General features: G+C 39.5%; 2 protein-coding genes across 2 annotated transcripts; one reads left to right on the top strand and one right to left on the bottom strand.

Annotated features, from left to right (window-relative positions):
• Window positions 1–55: 55 nt before the first annotated feature.
• LOC117248042 (NFU1 iron-sulfur cluster scaffold homolog, mitochondrial) lies at window positions 56–6372 on the bottom strand. Its single transcript, XM_033612763.2, has 8 exons — window positions 6248–6372; window positions 5611–5711; window positions 2689–2824; window positions 1858–1924; window positions 1654–1765; window positions 1502–1565; window positions 1118–1292; window positions 56–676 (listed from the first exon to the last, which is right to left on the bottom strand). The coding sequence occupies exons 1-8, from the start codon at window positions 6310–6312 to the stop codon at window positions 608–610; spliced, it is 789 nt and encodes a 262-aa protein (XP_033468654.1). The 5' UTR covers window positions 6313–6372; the 3' UTR covers window positions 56–607.
• A 2131-nt stretch (window positions 6373–8503) lies between these two features.
• Window positions 8504–14756, top strand: LOC117248083 (transmembrane protein 150A). Its single transcript, XM_033612821.2, has 7 exons — window positions 8504–8806; window positions 10898–10945; window positions 11028–11090; window positions 11188–11255; window positions 11330–11460; window positions 13239–13416; window positions 14019–14756. The coding sequence occupies exons 1-7, from the start codon at window positions 8742–8744 to the stop codon at window positions 14210–14212; spliced, it is 747 nt and encodes a 248-aa protein (XP_033468712.2). The 5' UTR covers window positions 8504–8741; the 3' UTR covers window positions 14213–14756.
• Window positions 14757–15456: the final 700 nt, after the last annotated feature.

Genomic DNA, 15456 nt, shown 5'->3' on the forward strand with positions numbered 1-15456 from the left:
ATTACTGCAAGAAAATAACAGTAATACTAATAAAAAAAGGAATCAACAACAAAGATTTGCTTCAAACTGTGAACTTTGATAGTGATACAGCGAATCTGAAGAATGCAGCACATACATAGCATACAGAGCTTAAAGGTGGTTACACAGCAAACCTACTTCCATTTGATGAAAAATTATAGCCTAAATATTGTGTTTTATTTATGAATGATGCATTAACAAGCAAAAAAAACATATGTGGTGGAAACAACTCATCACATCTTCATTCTGCATGACCATAACCATTGTCAAAAACTCACACAGTATCTCCAACCTATGAAAATATTCTTTCAAAATATAAAATATTTATAAGAAATAAATACATAACAACATTTATAGCCTTCACAGCAGAACATTTAGACTGGCTAGAAGAACAACAGTATTTTCTGGGTACAGGTCTATGCCTGTATTCCATACAGGATGCACACAAAATAGCAGGTAATACTTTTCTCTTTTCATTCTTATTAATGTAGAATGATAATTAGTGGAAATTATGCATGGCTGTGTTTTTACACAGTGGAATATATTTGTCTTCCAACAAAATCCGTGAGTTTGTTGGTCAAGGATGTTTTCAGTCTTGTAATTTGCGTTCCAGCTCTGAGAAAACCTTTGCATTGATTTCATCAACTTCATCTTCCACCTGGGCAAATAAGAGAAATAACAAAATGTTAAATGTGGCATAAACTTAATTCAGTGTAGTAGCAAGTAAGTGAATCAGTTAGTAGCACAGCTTCACCCAGAGATTGAAAATTTACCTTGTGGGTTCATTTTCATTGCTCAGCCTTAAGGGCCCAAAAAATAAAATTTTAATCCTCCATACCCCACCATAATTTTTGCTTTGCTTTTATAAGGACTAGAACTGCATTTTGTTGTGCAGCCCCATGTTGGATAATGGCAGTAAAATAACCTTGAATTTCTAGCATTCGATGATTTAAATATCTATACAGCAACCTCTGAAACCAGTCCTGTAATGGATACATCAGTAATGCTTGGTCTTAAAATAACATCCTATACAAATCTCTTCTATTCTAAAAAAAAAAAAAAAAAAAAAAACCAAATCCTACAAGATCCTGATAATCACCTGCTCCACGTTGTCTACTTCTGGGATATAAAACTGCAGCATGTTCTGAATGCCGTTCTTCAGGGTAACTGTAGAACTGGGACACCCTGTGCAGGAACCAACCAGCTTCAGCTTGACTGTGCCGGCATCAAACCCTTTATAGATGACATCGCCTCCATCTTCCTGCACCGTAGGTCTTGTGAGGGACAGAGATCATATCAATTTGTTCAGAACAAAGCAGCACAAAGGAAAGACAGTTTAAGACTGCTATCTCAGCATGACAGTCTTTTACTACACTGTGAGCATCATTGTTGTGAGTAAAGAAATATCAGAAAAGACATAGTTTAAGAAAAACCCAGCCTAGATAGTATTATCTCACTTGCTCTTAAGGTTCTGGTTTCGTACCTGATTCTGGTGTCCAGAAGCTCCTTTATCATAGATACAATATCATCATCATCTTCGGAGTGACCTAACAATAGACAAAATGTATTTTATAGTGACAAGATACTTACATAATATACAGTAAAGAGCTGCATAACTGAGAGCTGCATACTCACTGCTTTCATGATGCACTGCCCCCGTTGTTATCGGCTCACCACTCTCAAAGAACTTGGCAATGGCCTCCACAGCATGACGCTTAATGTCTGTCCATTCCACATCCTCATCTGTCTGATAAGATAACAAAGATCTCATGGGTTGTCCCACTACAACATAGGAATAGAATGACAGAGACGAGCTGTGCGAGTACATTTCATACTTACTTTAGTGACTGTGATAAAGTCAGGGCCGAAGAACACACTTTTCACTCCTTCAATTTCAAACAGGTCCCTGAAAGAAACATGGAATCATGTTATTGTTCAAGAGAAACAAGAAACATACCAATGACATCATAGAGTTGCTCATGTTAGTTTATCTAGTGATAGCAACATCTACTTGTGCTGGCTTTTATCGAGTGTTGTTTTTGATGAGACAAGATAAAAGATTTATCAGCAAACAACACATTATATCTACACAATGCATGCATGCAGTCAGTTTCTTGAAGACACAGACAACCCAGAGTATCACAGAGTGTCATTTGGACAGGGTACACTTATCACATCTACTCTACTTACAATTCTACCAAGCAACACCAGTCACTGACACTGAAGACACAATCATGAGTAGCTCAGTGAAGAGGATATTTATTGTCAAACTATTATTTCTAAAAAAAAAAAAAAAAAAAAAAAGATGGGAAAGGCACAAGTGATGCATTTCTTTCAACTTATAAAGACTGACATTTTAGTTTCTTTGCCAAAACAATCTTTACAAGCAGACACAAATTAATCTGAGTTGTGAGCATGCAACTTTTTTTAAATCTCTGCCTGTGTTATCTCCTAGAATAAGTGTACCTTTCCCCTCAGTTTCTTTGTTTTTACACTATGATTTTAAACACGGCAAACACAATCAGTGTGCAAACACACACAGACACTGTTCTACTGCTACAGTATAAAGCTGTAATTGTGATTTCTGCCTTTTGAAAAATTATATTTTATAAAATCTGGAAAGGTACGACCTCAACATTACAAAGTACAACAGTAAACTTGGCACACTACCTGGCTAAAGATGAGCATTCAGCGGTGCTCGCAGTAGGGAAGTCAAGCGTCCCACTTCCTAAGACAGGTTTACCAGGAAGAAACTTCAAGCTACTGGGGTTTGGAGTGTCTTGAGTCTGGATGGACAGGTGTCTTACTGAAAGATATTATAACAAAAACAATTTCTTAGTGAAGATGTATGATTTTTTGGTGTTGACATTAAGCTATGTGTAAAAAACAAGATGACAGATAGTGAGTGGATGCATTAAGATAAGTTATAAGAAATAAGAGATACTTCATTGTCATCCATTTATATACAGTGCAATAATGTTTCAAACTATACTAGTTGTGGCCCACCACATTATGTTGATAAATCAGTCAAGCTTGCCTTGCCTTTTTTTTTGTTTAAGTCATGGTATTAGGTCTATCATACAGTTTTCAGAGATGCACTAATGTGTTTTATGAACAGAAAGTGAAGCAAATGACCAGCAGAGTAATAGCAGACATTTCCGGCCAGGTATCTGACAAGGCCACAACAAAGATGCATTAAAGAAAGGGAAATATCATCTATAATCAAACCTTTCTCTTTAAATCTATTGCGACGCGAGCTACTTCATACGTCATGGAGCGAAGGAGAGAATCTGCTGTGTGGAGGTACAGTACAGGCCAAAAGTTTGGACACACCTTCTCATTCAATGCGTTTTCTTTATTTTCATGACTATTTACATTGTAAATTCTCACTGAAGGCATCAAAACTATGAATGAACACATGTGGAGTTATGTACTTAACAAAAAAAGGTGAAATAACTGAAAACATGTTTTATATTCTAGTTTCTTCAAAATAGCCACCCTTTGCTCTGATTACTGCTTTGCACACTCTTGGCATTCTCTCCATGAGCTTCAAGAGGTAGTCACCTGAAATGGTTTCCACTTCACAGGTGTGCCTTATCAGGGTTAATTAGTGGAATTTCTTGCTTTATCAATGGGGTTGGGACCATCAGTTGTGTTGTGCAGAAGTCAGGTTAATACACAGCCGACAGCCCTATTGAACAACTGTTAAAATTCATATTATGGCAAGAACCAATCAGCTAACTAAAGAAAAACGAGTGGCCATCATTACTTTAAGAAATGAAGGTCAGTCAGTCCGGAAATTTGCAAAAACTTTAAATGTGTCCCTAAGTGGAGTCGCAAAAACCATCAAGCGCTACAACGAAACTGGCACACATGAGGACCGACCCAGGAAAGGAAGACCAAGAGTCACCTCTGCTTCTGAGGATAAGTTCATCCGAGTCACCAGCCTCAGAAATGGCAAGTAAACAGCAGCTCAGATCAGAGACCAGATGAATGCCACACAGAGTTCTAGCAGCAGACCCATCTCTAGAACAACTGTTAAGAGGAGACTGCGCGAATCAGGCCTTCATGGTCAAATAGCTGCTAGGAAACCACTGCTAAGGAGAGGCAACAAGCAGAAGAGATTTGTTTGGGCCAAGAAACACAAGGAATGGACATTAGACCAGTGGAAATCTGTGCTTTGGTCTGATGAGTCCAAATTTGAGATCTTTGGTTCCAACCGCCGTGTCTTTGTGAGACGCAGAAAAGGTGAACGGATGGATTCCACATGCCTGGTTCCCACTGTGAAGCATGGAGGAGGAGGTGTGATGGTGTGGGGGTGTTTTGCTGGTGACACTGTTGGGGATTTATTCAAAATTGAAGGCACACTGAACCAGCATGGCTACCACAGCATCCTGCAGCGACATGCCATCCCATCCGGTTTGCGTTTAGTTGGACGATCATTTATTTTTCAACAGGACAATGACCCCAAACACACCTCCAGGCTGTGTAAGGGCTATTTGACCAAGAAGGAGAGTGATGGAGTACTGCGGCAGATGACCTGGCCTCCACAGTCACCGGACCTGAACCCAATCGAGATGGTTTGGGGTGAGCTGGACCGCAGAGTGAAGGCAAAGGGGCCAACAAGTGCTAAACACCTCTGGGAACTCCTTCAATACTGTTGGAAAACCATTTCAGGTGACTACCTCTTGAAGCTCATGGAGAGAATGCCAAGAGTGTGCAAAGCAGTAATCAGAGCAAAGGGTGGCTATTTTGAAGAAACTAGAATATAAAACATGTTTTCAGTTATTTCACCTTTTTTTGTTAAGTACATAACTCCACATGTGTTCATTCATAGTTTTGATGCCTTCAGTGAGAATCTACAATGTAAATAGTCATGAAAATACAGAAAACGCATTGAATGAGAAGGTGTGTCCAAACTTTTGGCCTGTACTGTATTTCACACTATTTCAACTGCTGTTGCTCAATTGTTTATTTTTGTTAAAAATAAATAGTTCATCATTGCATTAACCTGTTTCATCTTGTTTCATTTTATCTTAGGAAAGAACTGTGTAGTCATCAATGCCTGATGCCTCTAGTCTTTTCTTTTTAGGTCAACCATGGTATCGGATCGGTATCGGGTATCGGCTGATACTCAAAGCCACAGCATCGGGATCTGTATTGAAACTGAAAAAGCTGGATCGGTGCATCTCTAGAAGAGACTTGATGATCATTAAAATTAGCAGGGGAAAAAAGTGGATATATATCGGTATTGGCCAACTGAGTTGTTATATATTGACTTATCGGATATTGTCAAAAAATCCAATATTGTGCATCCCTAATTTGAATGTGATTTTTTTTTAAGCAGCTGGCCCCCAGGTATTTTCACATCATCTAATCTGACCCCCATTCAAAAAAAGTTTGGACACCCCTGGCATAAAATAATGAAGTTGTCTTTCCCTGGTTCTCAGTGTAACACAAAAGAATGAATGAATGAACACGAGGTGCAAACAACAAAGTAGAAAAACAGGAAGAGAACAAGATACAAGACAACTACAAACATATAGTGCACAAACAGAACAATAGAAATAGTCAAGGTGTCCAGTATCTCACTTGAGAGGTGTGTGTTTCCTGTCCCGGGCCGGGGCTGAACTTTTGGGAAGATCTGGGAAGAGCTGTGTGAGTGGTACAAGCTTCTGGCTTTGACTGGAAACCTTGAAAAGCACACAGTATTTGATTTATATCTGTCAGTCTACATGAGCTTTACTTTAATTCACTTCTCGTGGGAGGGTTTAATAGTTAGGTGGATGAAAGCAACGTCAGCACATTGTTAGCAAAGCACCTTGTTTTGTTATACTAACCTACAAACTGGTAACGTTACCCAGAGGCTGCAACATTTACTGACATAAATGTTATTAGCATGAGCTAACTAGCGTTAGCGGATAAGTTACACAGTTGGCACCTGGAGGGACGTAACGTTATATGAAATCAAAGACGATAAAGAAGTGGGAATAGCTGGCGTGAAATAACCCAGCTGTGTCGATACCTCCACCTTTTTCTGGATGAATAGGATTCATTAAGTGACCAACTGTCACCTAGTATCGCAGTTTGCTACTTAGCTAATTAGCTAGCTAAATAGCTAGCTAGCGTCAAACAATCAACTTCATGCTTTACAGCAGCATCACAGCTTATCATATCAGCAGCACAAAACGTTAACTGAGCGATATGTCACAGCAGGAGAGGTTCAAACCTAAAGTGAGCAGTACTTCTTGCCCGTAACAACCGCTGAAGACCCCATCTCATGTGCGTCGCCATTTTCTTTGTTTTGAAAATGAGGACGTCATGTGGTAGACAGCACACAGTCCTGACCAGAGGTTTGATTATGCATGTCTGATATGTACCTTTCTTTGGTTTATTTCCTCAGTGAAACAATGAAAATAAATATTGGTTATAAGAGAATAACATAAGAAAAATAAACGATAAAAGGAAATGTTCAGTAATAATATTAAGATTACTTAAAAGTTAATTATTGTGTAGTAATAAACAGTCACTGAGGATACTGAACAATATGTTTTCTTCATTGTGTTCTCTTAGTAGGTTATATCATAGGCTCATCTTTCCCCAGGTTGTTCTACAGCAGTGGTAAAACATGGATTATTTACATAAGTAATTATGGTCTACTGAAGTACCACAGTTTAATGATTGGCTCCTCAATTACAAACACAACTCCTGTTTCTAATGTTGACATGCCTTTAGTTTATTTCCTCAGTGAAACAATCAAGATAATTAATTGGTTGTAAGGAACAAAAAAATAGTAAAAAGACAGTAAACAGTAAATAAGAGTAAAATAGTTAATTGTTGTGCAGTCATAAAAAAATGATCATAAAGTGCCTTACGAATACTAACAATAGCTCTTCTTCATTTTATTCCCTTATGTAAAACCCCAAATTGTCCAAGGTTGTTTTTTTGTTGTTGCATATGAGATATTACTGCAGCGGTGGAACACATAGTCACATCATTTACCTAAGTGTGCTATAATGAGATAAGATAATCCTTTATTCGTCCCACAGTGGGAAAACTTTCAACGTTACAATGGAATCTGGAAAAAATACAAAGCAACATATAAGCACATGAAATAGCCTAAGTAAACTGTACAAAGACAAAGAACAATATAATAAGCACACAGTCTAAAAACATGAAGCAGTATAATAAGGAAGCATCAAAAAGAAGCAGAATATATTTTAAGTGCTATATCATAGGCAACTGGCGAAACGTGTACAAGAAACTCAAAGCAAGTCCAATTGCCTACGATATAGCATTTAAGATTACCTTGACATGGATGAGGCGGTATGGTGGTGTGGTGGTTAGCACTCTCGCCTCACAGCAAGAGGGTTGCCGGTTCGATCCTGGGCGTGGGAGCCCTTCGTGGGGGCACTCCGGCTTCCTCCCACAGTCCAAAGACATGCAGATTGATAATTGATAATTGATAATAAACATAATTGATAACTCTAAATTGTCCGTAGGTGTGAATGTGAGCGTGAATGGTTGTTTGTCTCTATGTGTCAGCCCTGCGATAGTCTGGCGACCTGTCCAGGGTGTACCCTGCCTCTCGCCCGATGTCAGCTGGGATAGGCTCCAGCCCCCCCCCCGCGACCCTCAAAAGGATGAAGCGGTTAGAAGATGAATGAATGAGTGACATGGAATATAATAAAGAGACAGAGACAGTCAGTCATAGTGGCAGCCTACTTTAGCACCACAGTTGAATGATACTCAATTATAATAAGATCCCACATTTGTAATTTTACTGTATCATATGTAGGCTAGACATAAATAAACTTAATTGGCTAAGTAAGTAGCAAGCTGTCCAATAAATGCAGTGGAACAGGGATAGGAGTAGACAAGCAGTTTACTTCTTCCTACTCCTTTTTCAACATGAAATGTTCATTTATGTTAACTTATTAATTTCTTTATTTGTTATTTTTACATATGCACAGTATTTTATTTTATTATTTTATTTAAAATATTCCACACAATACAATATTTACCTCCAAAATGTAGTGTAGTAGAGATATAAAGAGGTATGAAATAGTAATACTCATGTATAAGTACCTCAAAACTGCACTTACTGGATCAGATGTTCAATCCACCACTGGATGACAGGTAAAACAAAGCATGTCACTGAACATACAAAGCATTCCTATGATCACTGTCACACAGAGATGCCGTTTTGTTCTGACATTTACCTTTAACCGTCACATCCAGTGTCTGGACACACATCTTCACACATTCTGTTTAAAGAGACTACACCTTGGAGTGTATATATAACAAATTCTACAGAGTACACAACTCAAAATTTGATATGTAGCATTAACCTGTTTGACATAAAACAAACATTGTGGCAACATCTAGAAGACCAACCCATGTTTCCCAACATTTGGTCTGTCATGGTGAGGTGGTGCTCCAAAGGAGTGGCAAAGAAAGAGACGCTCCCATAAAAGCAGAACTGTACTCTGGATAGTGGAAGACTATCACTCATTACACAGTGTGACTTTGTGCTGGAAGAACCTGAACTGCACTGACATCATACAGGGTTAGGACTTTGTTTTCTTGCTCTGTAGGTATGATGCTGACTCCATGAGGAATCTGCAAACCCCTGAGGAGGTCTACCATTGAGTGTTTTTACGACACTTGGGCTTCAAGAACCCCTGCTCTGATTTGTGACTTCCCTTCTTCAAAACTCAGACATGGTGCTGTGGATTATCTTCCCCATTTCGCTCTCCCTGGTGTCCTTCATCGGAACATGGAGTGTGTAAGTTTCCCAGAAATTCACACTTCCTCTTTTGTTTTTACTCCCTAGTGATCCTTCATTTGTTTTTACAAGTACAGCTCTTATACTGCCTCTGCCTGTGTGCTGTCATGCAAATGGAACTTTTATATTAGTTTTATAACTTGTAAACCATCTAAGTGAATACATCTGTTCATAGTTTGAAACGGTTTGTCCGTTGCTTCATGATAATGTAACTCCTCATTAGCACTTCTGACAACAACATATCTGGACTACTTTATAATCATCAAGATTAGTATTTGAACTGTATATTCTTGGCGGAGGGCATTAAGATTCCAATGGTTATACTGATAACACTTGGCCTTGAACTAAAAGAGATGATAGAGCATTGTATTATATTTGGCAGACAGTCATTTCACATAGTTTTATTGAAACATCTTCAGTCTTTGTATGTGCTGTTTGCTAAAAGTCCACGTCAGAGCAGTCTGAGAAAACACTTGAGCACATGTTATGAAACAGCAGCCTTGACAGATGTGGATGGGCTTGTCTGTGTGTCGAGAGGTGTGCACACCAGACTTTCGAGAAATACTAACAGACAAAATTGTTCGGGGAAAAACCTGTCAGTCCACTTCTTCTAAATCTATTTGTTATTCATGTCGATAATGTTCAAGCTCTGTAGGCGTGCAGTGATGAGTTTTCCTCATTCTGCTTCATGAACCACTGCCATGTGGAGTTATTTATGAGCACATTCTTTGGACTGTTGTCAGACAAATTCTTTCTTTCCTATGTCAGAATAATCTGTGGTGGTTTATTGATCCATTTGGTGCTAATGATGAAATATCACTGGAGGACAGTGGGCTAAGTTAGTCATCCTCTCTTCTAACAATGGTAGTTTACTGCCATGGTTTTATAGAGTTAGAAAACATATATTTAAATGTTCAGTGTGTAAGATTTAGGGGGATTTAGTGGTGTCTGGCAGTGAGGATTGCAGACTGCAAACAGCTGAAACTTCTTCCAGTTAGAATTCCTTCAGTAGTAATCGTTCAGGAGGTTTGTACAGGGAACTGGATTATTCACTGTGGTCTGTTTCTTTCCAAATTAAACAAACCAGGGGTCTCATTTATAAACATCGCGTCACACAAAACATGGCCTGAAAGAGGCATACGCCACTTCCCACGCAAAAGTTGTGATCCTTAAAAACAGCCTTAATGGGAGGAAACTTTGACACATGCTTACGAGCATTTTGGGCACGGTAAATTGGCGATGAAGATGGTTAGGGGGAAGCCTGATGGTAGAAACTGTCAAATATTTTTGGCTTTTGTCTGCGTACATTTTAAGTATGGATCCTACTCATTGTTTTATTAATGAGACCCCAGGTGATTACAGCACTGAATAAAGCAGTGTCACATCACAAATCAGTGTTCCTTTGACACTGTTTGGCATGTCGGCTGCTGACCACAATGTGTTAATGTTTGCTCACCTTCTCTGATAATTTAAGATCCAGACCTTTAGGAGGTTTTCACTGTGAGCCGAATTGTCTGCAGAGGACTCTTCTTCCCTAAAACAAACAAACCCAGTGATTTAAAATGGTAGAAACACTGAATAAAGCACTTTCATGTTACAAATCAGTGTTTTTCCGATGCTGCTCATCACAGATGGGCTTCTAACTACAGTGGCTGATGCGAAAATGTGAAAACGCAAATACATGAATGACTCTTTCTAGAGCCAGTGTTTGGTTTGTCTGTTCTGGGCTGTACTGTGGATTCTAGGAAAACGCAACAACTCTTATTTTCAAGTGATTATACACTAAAGAAAACAGACTCATTATACTGTATTCCCTCTCTGCCAGTAAATCCCACACACTGGACATTTAACTTCCCAGAAAGCCTCATAAATTTATTCATTCAACAGGCATGTGCTGTTTATGACTGGAGGTCTACCTTTACTCTGAAAACCTGGAACATTATGCTTTTTTTGATGCTGTATTACAACACACCAGTAATACAAAATACCATCCACTAGTCTGAATCTTAATTCCTGTCAAACCAAGGATGCTATAGAGCCCAAATATTAAAATGGTGTCACTATAGTTCTTCTTTTGTTTTATATTTCCAGATATGCCCTGGCCCGTGCCAACAATCATGTGTGCTCTCTCAGTGACTGGTGAGTTGTAGATATTATTATTATTGTAGATAGTTCACAATCAGCCTTTGGATGTGACATAGGCTCATTCATTTGTTTTCAGGGGGGTTGACAGCAGCTGCAATGGAAATCAGACCACTGGATGTTGTTTTGCTCCCACTTTAAGGTGAGAATCCAGCCCATGTAATTTCCTGTTTTACTTATCCTTTCCATTGGAATCAAATAGTGAGACACAATTAACTGAATGTGATGTGTGATTCCAGCTCAAGTGGATCCAGTGCGCCACAAAATTCGCTATTTACAGCCACAATCAATGCTGGATCCTTTCTCTGTGAGTTTACCTGCCTAACACATCATGTATGGTGTCAGTGATAAGCGTTTTAACAGCTGTGATCTCCTCTTTAGTTCTGCTGTTCTGTATATTCCACCATGCCCACATTATGGAGAGACACTCATGCCATTCCATGCTGAGCAAGGTTGCACTGGTCTTTGGTGTTGTTGCAGCGCTGGGGGCATTTGCAGCTGGAAACTGTAATGTAAGTACTGCACTTCCTGCTCAATATTTGAACAAGTTTAATTAACAGCTTTAGATTGCTCCCAAAGGACAAATATATGTGAGAGATATTCACCTTGCAATACAGTAAGCTGACCGGACTTCGTCATATAATGTTAACAATAAAGCCGAACAGCTTCGATGTGCACCTGTGCTGAAACAGCAAACAAAGGTGGGTAACTGTTTGCTTTATGTCCTCTGTAATGATTAAAAGCAAAAGCAAAGCTGACACAAACTTAAACACCTTCTGTACAGTTTTTAGAAAGGATCCATCATGCTCATTTTCAGGTTCATATTTGTATTCTGGGTTTTACTAGAACATATTTATCTGTTTTAATGTTCAAAAGCATTTTATTTTGTGTCTGTCTGTGCTGGAGCACCTGTATTTACCCTATGCACCTGTCTCTTTAAGTCTTCCTCCAAAAGCCCAGTTTGCTCTGATTGGTCAGCGTTTGCGGGGTTTTCTGTTTTACTGAAATTACCATGAAAAATCGCAAAAGCAGAAAACCTGAAAATGCTGACCAATCAGAGCAAACTCAGCTTTTGTAGGAGGAGGGCTTAAAGAGACAGGTGCTCATTTTTTTGGCAATTATTACCATGAAAAAATAAAAGTGGCAGCACGGCATTGCAGTGGTTAGCATTGTCTCACAGCAAGAGGGTTCCGTAGTGGGGGGGGCCCTTCTGTGCGAAGTTTGCATGTTCTCCCCGTGTCAGCGTGGGTTTTCTGTGTGTACTCCAGCTTCCTCTTACAGTCCAAAGACATGTAGGTTAATTGGTGACTCTAAATTGGCCGCAGGTGTGAATGTGAGCATAAATGGTTGTCTGTCTCTATGTGTCAGCCCTGTGATAGTCTGGTGACCTGTCCAGGGTGTACCCTGCCTCTCACCCAATATCAGCTGGGATAGGCTCCACCACCCCCGCGACCACCAACTCGTTAAGCAGAAGATGAATGAACCATGAAAAATCACAAATTAAAGCTTCTGAACCAAAATCTTTACAACTGGACATGTTCCAACGGGAACATGATCCGAAACTGGGGAGAAATGAACAACATCAGCAACCAAGTTTATATGTTTCCCTGATGTTAGCATGTAGCTACACTTATCGGTGTATGATATGTTCACACTTGCAGTAGTGTGCCTGGAGCAGATGACCTTAGAAATAACTTTGTAATATTTGTAGTATTCAGAACACTCTGAGGCCTGAGGTTTCTGCTCACATGGGTTACTGTAACATACATTTACCTCATTATTAGAAACTTAAGCCCTGTTTAATATGAACATTGTAACATTATATTTGACAGAAAATATGGAAAAGCCTAATATGCGCCCTTAAATATAAGATGGGTTGATTTTGAGTAAGCTGTACCATTTTTATTTGACTACTTATAATAATAACTGTTTGAAAGACCCATTAGCAACACAAGCATAATGTAACATGCTGATATTACCAGACCATAAAACCAGTGTGTTTAACAGTAGTGAATGGGAACCAGTTACTATTTAACAAAAAAAAAAAAAAAAAAAAAAAAAGTTGCTGCATAATGATTTTTTCACCACTCAAACACTCAGCCTCTGTTTCTTCAATTAAAAATGACCATTTCTCAGGTGACACAGTTACTTAGTTGCACCCCGAGCTGCAAGAGGGGGTTTTAGTGAGTTAATAGTTTGGCACACACTTCTATTAAATGTTTACATCAACATCTGCCCTGATTCCAGCTGTTTATTCATCTGTTAACAAACTACTGTCTGTCCTCCACAGCCAGGTTACCTAGCACTCCCTCACTACTTCGGAGCTGCCATCAGTTTCATTTGCATCTGCTTCTACTCTGTCCTGCTCACTGCGCTGACCAAGAAGTGTGTGCTGTCAGGATACGAGAAGGTTCTCTACCCGTTGCGCATCACCTCCTGTGTAGTTCAATCCATCGTCACCATCTGCCGTATCCTTTCATAAATCTTGGGCTGAATTGACTGTCTGTTTGTGGGGTGAGTATTCAGCAAAGCCTATGACCATAGGTGTGGCTGGTAAAAGCAGGCTTGATGTTAGCAAACATGGTAGGGTTCCTATAGTGTCACTTGAAACAGGATATTTCAGCAGTTCACTTACGCAGTGACGCCTAAGTTACACTCTCCAGCTGCTCTGGAGCACCATGTTTCCTTTGTGCCATATTTGGATCCGGTCTGCTGCTCTGTTTACAAAGTGGGAGAGGCCACAACATGACAGAAGTAGAAATGCATTAATGACATTTTTAGCTGCATCAGTCTTAACCACTGTTTCTGCAACAATCAGCTTCACATTATGTATGTCTGAAGGCTGTAGAGTGACACAACATGAGTCCTCTACTGAAGCAGTTTAGGGTTTAAGCTCAAAGACGTGTTGACACTAGTTGGTGATACACACGTTCAAGTTTGGGGGTTTGATTCTGGCCTTGGGATCTTTTTTCTACACTGTCCTCTGTCAGAATATAGGTGAGAATAATAGATAATAATCTTACAAGACTGCCACTCACTGCTCTATACATCCTTAACTTTAACCTTTCAGATGTTGTCTTATTTGCCCAGGCTGAGTACTATTACGTTCACTTGTCGGCTATATTTGAGTGGATGCTCTCCGTCAACCTGGAGCTGTTTGAGCTCAGCTTCGCCGTGGAGTTTTGGTTCTTCTCGTCTTACATGCTCTCAAATCTGTTGAACGAACGAGAGGAGGAAAAGCCTTTGATGATAACAATGTCCTGATATGAGGCTGCCAGGGTCCAGCAGGAGCACACAAGCAGTGAGGATGGACTGAGTAAGACATCTGTGGCTGGACCATGGCTGGAGGACCAATAACTTTTGACACCACTACTGGGATAGATTTAAAGCCGTTTATGGATTATGACCACTTGTTTTCCCACCCTCTTGATAATGTTGCCTAAAATTAATTTCCTTAACTGTGCGTTTCTGTTCCTTACACCTTACCTTATTTCTTATTACTTATTTATTGAAACAAACTAGATTGTAAAGCAAATGAACAAAACATATCAGTCGCCTGCCACCAGATCAATTAACCTGATAAGTCACTTTCTAAAACACCTTATTTATGTAAATCAGTGTTCTTTGTGCAATTACTTTTTATCAGATGTTGAAATAGTAAACAATGATGAATTCCTCGTTAGGTACACTAATAAGGACCGAAAAGTCATGACAGTATCACTGATGTTAGAGTCGCATTACGGTCCTTTAATGGATCTTAGCACAGGCATTGTAGCTTTGGCACTTCAATAAAATCATGACCACTGTACTCACTGAGAAGTCCTGTTGTTCTGCTGATACACTGATTTTACTCTGAGGCTCTATCAGAAGGGTGGAGGACGCTGCAGTGCTCCCAGTTAGACAAGACTCCATGACGTCACAAGATCCTGTTCGACTGGATGACTAAGTGACGGGCATTAAAAATAGTGAATTCAGTTACAGCATGTATGAAAAAGAAGGACGTCAACACCTCGACAGGTTACAGAGTTTTTGGGTGTGGTGTCTTACATGTATGTTACAGTAGAGGGAGGATTTCTAAATATAATTCACCTTTAAATCAATAGTAGTAATTTATTACATATTGCAGTAAAAACACATATATTATGTAACGACCAAAATGGATGTCTTCATTCAAGAGGGCGTAAATTTGCAATAGCTGCGACAACAGACATGAATACACCCACACAGTCATGCTTACACACACACACTCCCCATTTGTATAAACAGTTAATCATCTGTCCTTTGGCATGACCCCTCTATTCACAAAATCTTGTACAACTGTGAATCTATTTGGAAGTTTTGCACCTTTTTGCTGTGTTCATGCTGCCCAACTCTGTACGAAAACAAACACACACCTTCGTACACACACACTTGACCTCCATGCCAAATTTCAGCCTCCTAGGACAAAAACCGATGTCGCCAAAGGGTGGCAAAATTTTTGTGGACTGACAAACGAGCTATAGAGCTAC

This window comes from Epinephelus lanceolatus, chromosome 17 (assembly GCF_041903045.1).
Source record: "Epinephelus lanceolatus isolate andai-2023 chromosome 17, ASM4190304v1, whole genome shotgun sequence".
Taxonomy (NCBI): Eukaryota; Metazoa; Chordata; class Actinopteri; order Perciformes; family Serranidae; genus Epinephelus; species Epinephelus lanceolatus.

Excerpts from the sequence above, each read along its gene's own strand:
- LOC117248042 (XM_033612763.2), bottom strand. The coding sequence starts at position 6,312 with ATGGCGACGCACATGAGATGGGGTCTTCAGCGGTTGTTACGGGCAAGA. Across the intron at positions 2,825-5,610 it reads AGGAAACACACACCTCTCAA|TAAGACACCTGTCCATCCAG; the intron begins GTGAGATACTGG and ends AATATCTTTCAG. Across the intron at positions 1,766-1,857 it reads ACTTTATCACAGTCACTAAA|ACAGATGAGGATGTGGAATG; the intron begins GTAAGTATGAAA and ends TTATCTTATCAG.
- LOC117248083 (XM_033612821.2), top strand. The coding sequence starts at position 8,742 with ATGGTGCTGTGGATTATCTTCCCCATTTCGCTCTCCCTGGTGTCCTTC. Across the intron at positions 10,946-11,027 it reads GTGTGCTCTCTCAGTGACTG|GGGGGTTGACAGCAGCTGCA; the intron begins GTGAGTTGTAGA and ends ATTTGTTTTCAG. Across the intron at positions 11,461-13,238 it reads TTGCAGCTGGAAACTGTAAT|CCAGGTTACCTAGCACTCCC; the intron begins GTAAGTACTGCA and ends TGTCCTCCACAG.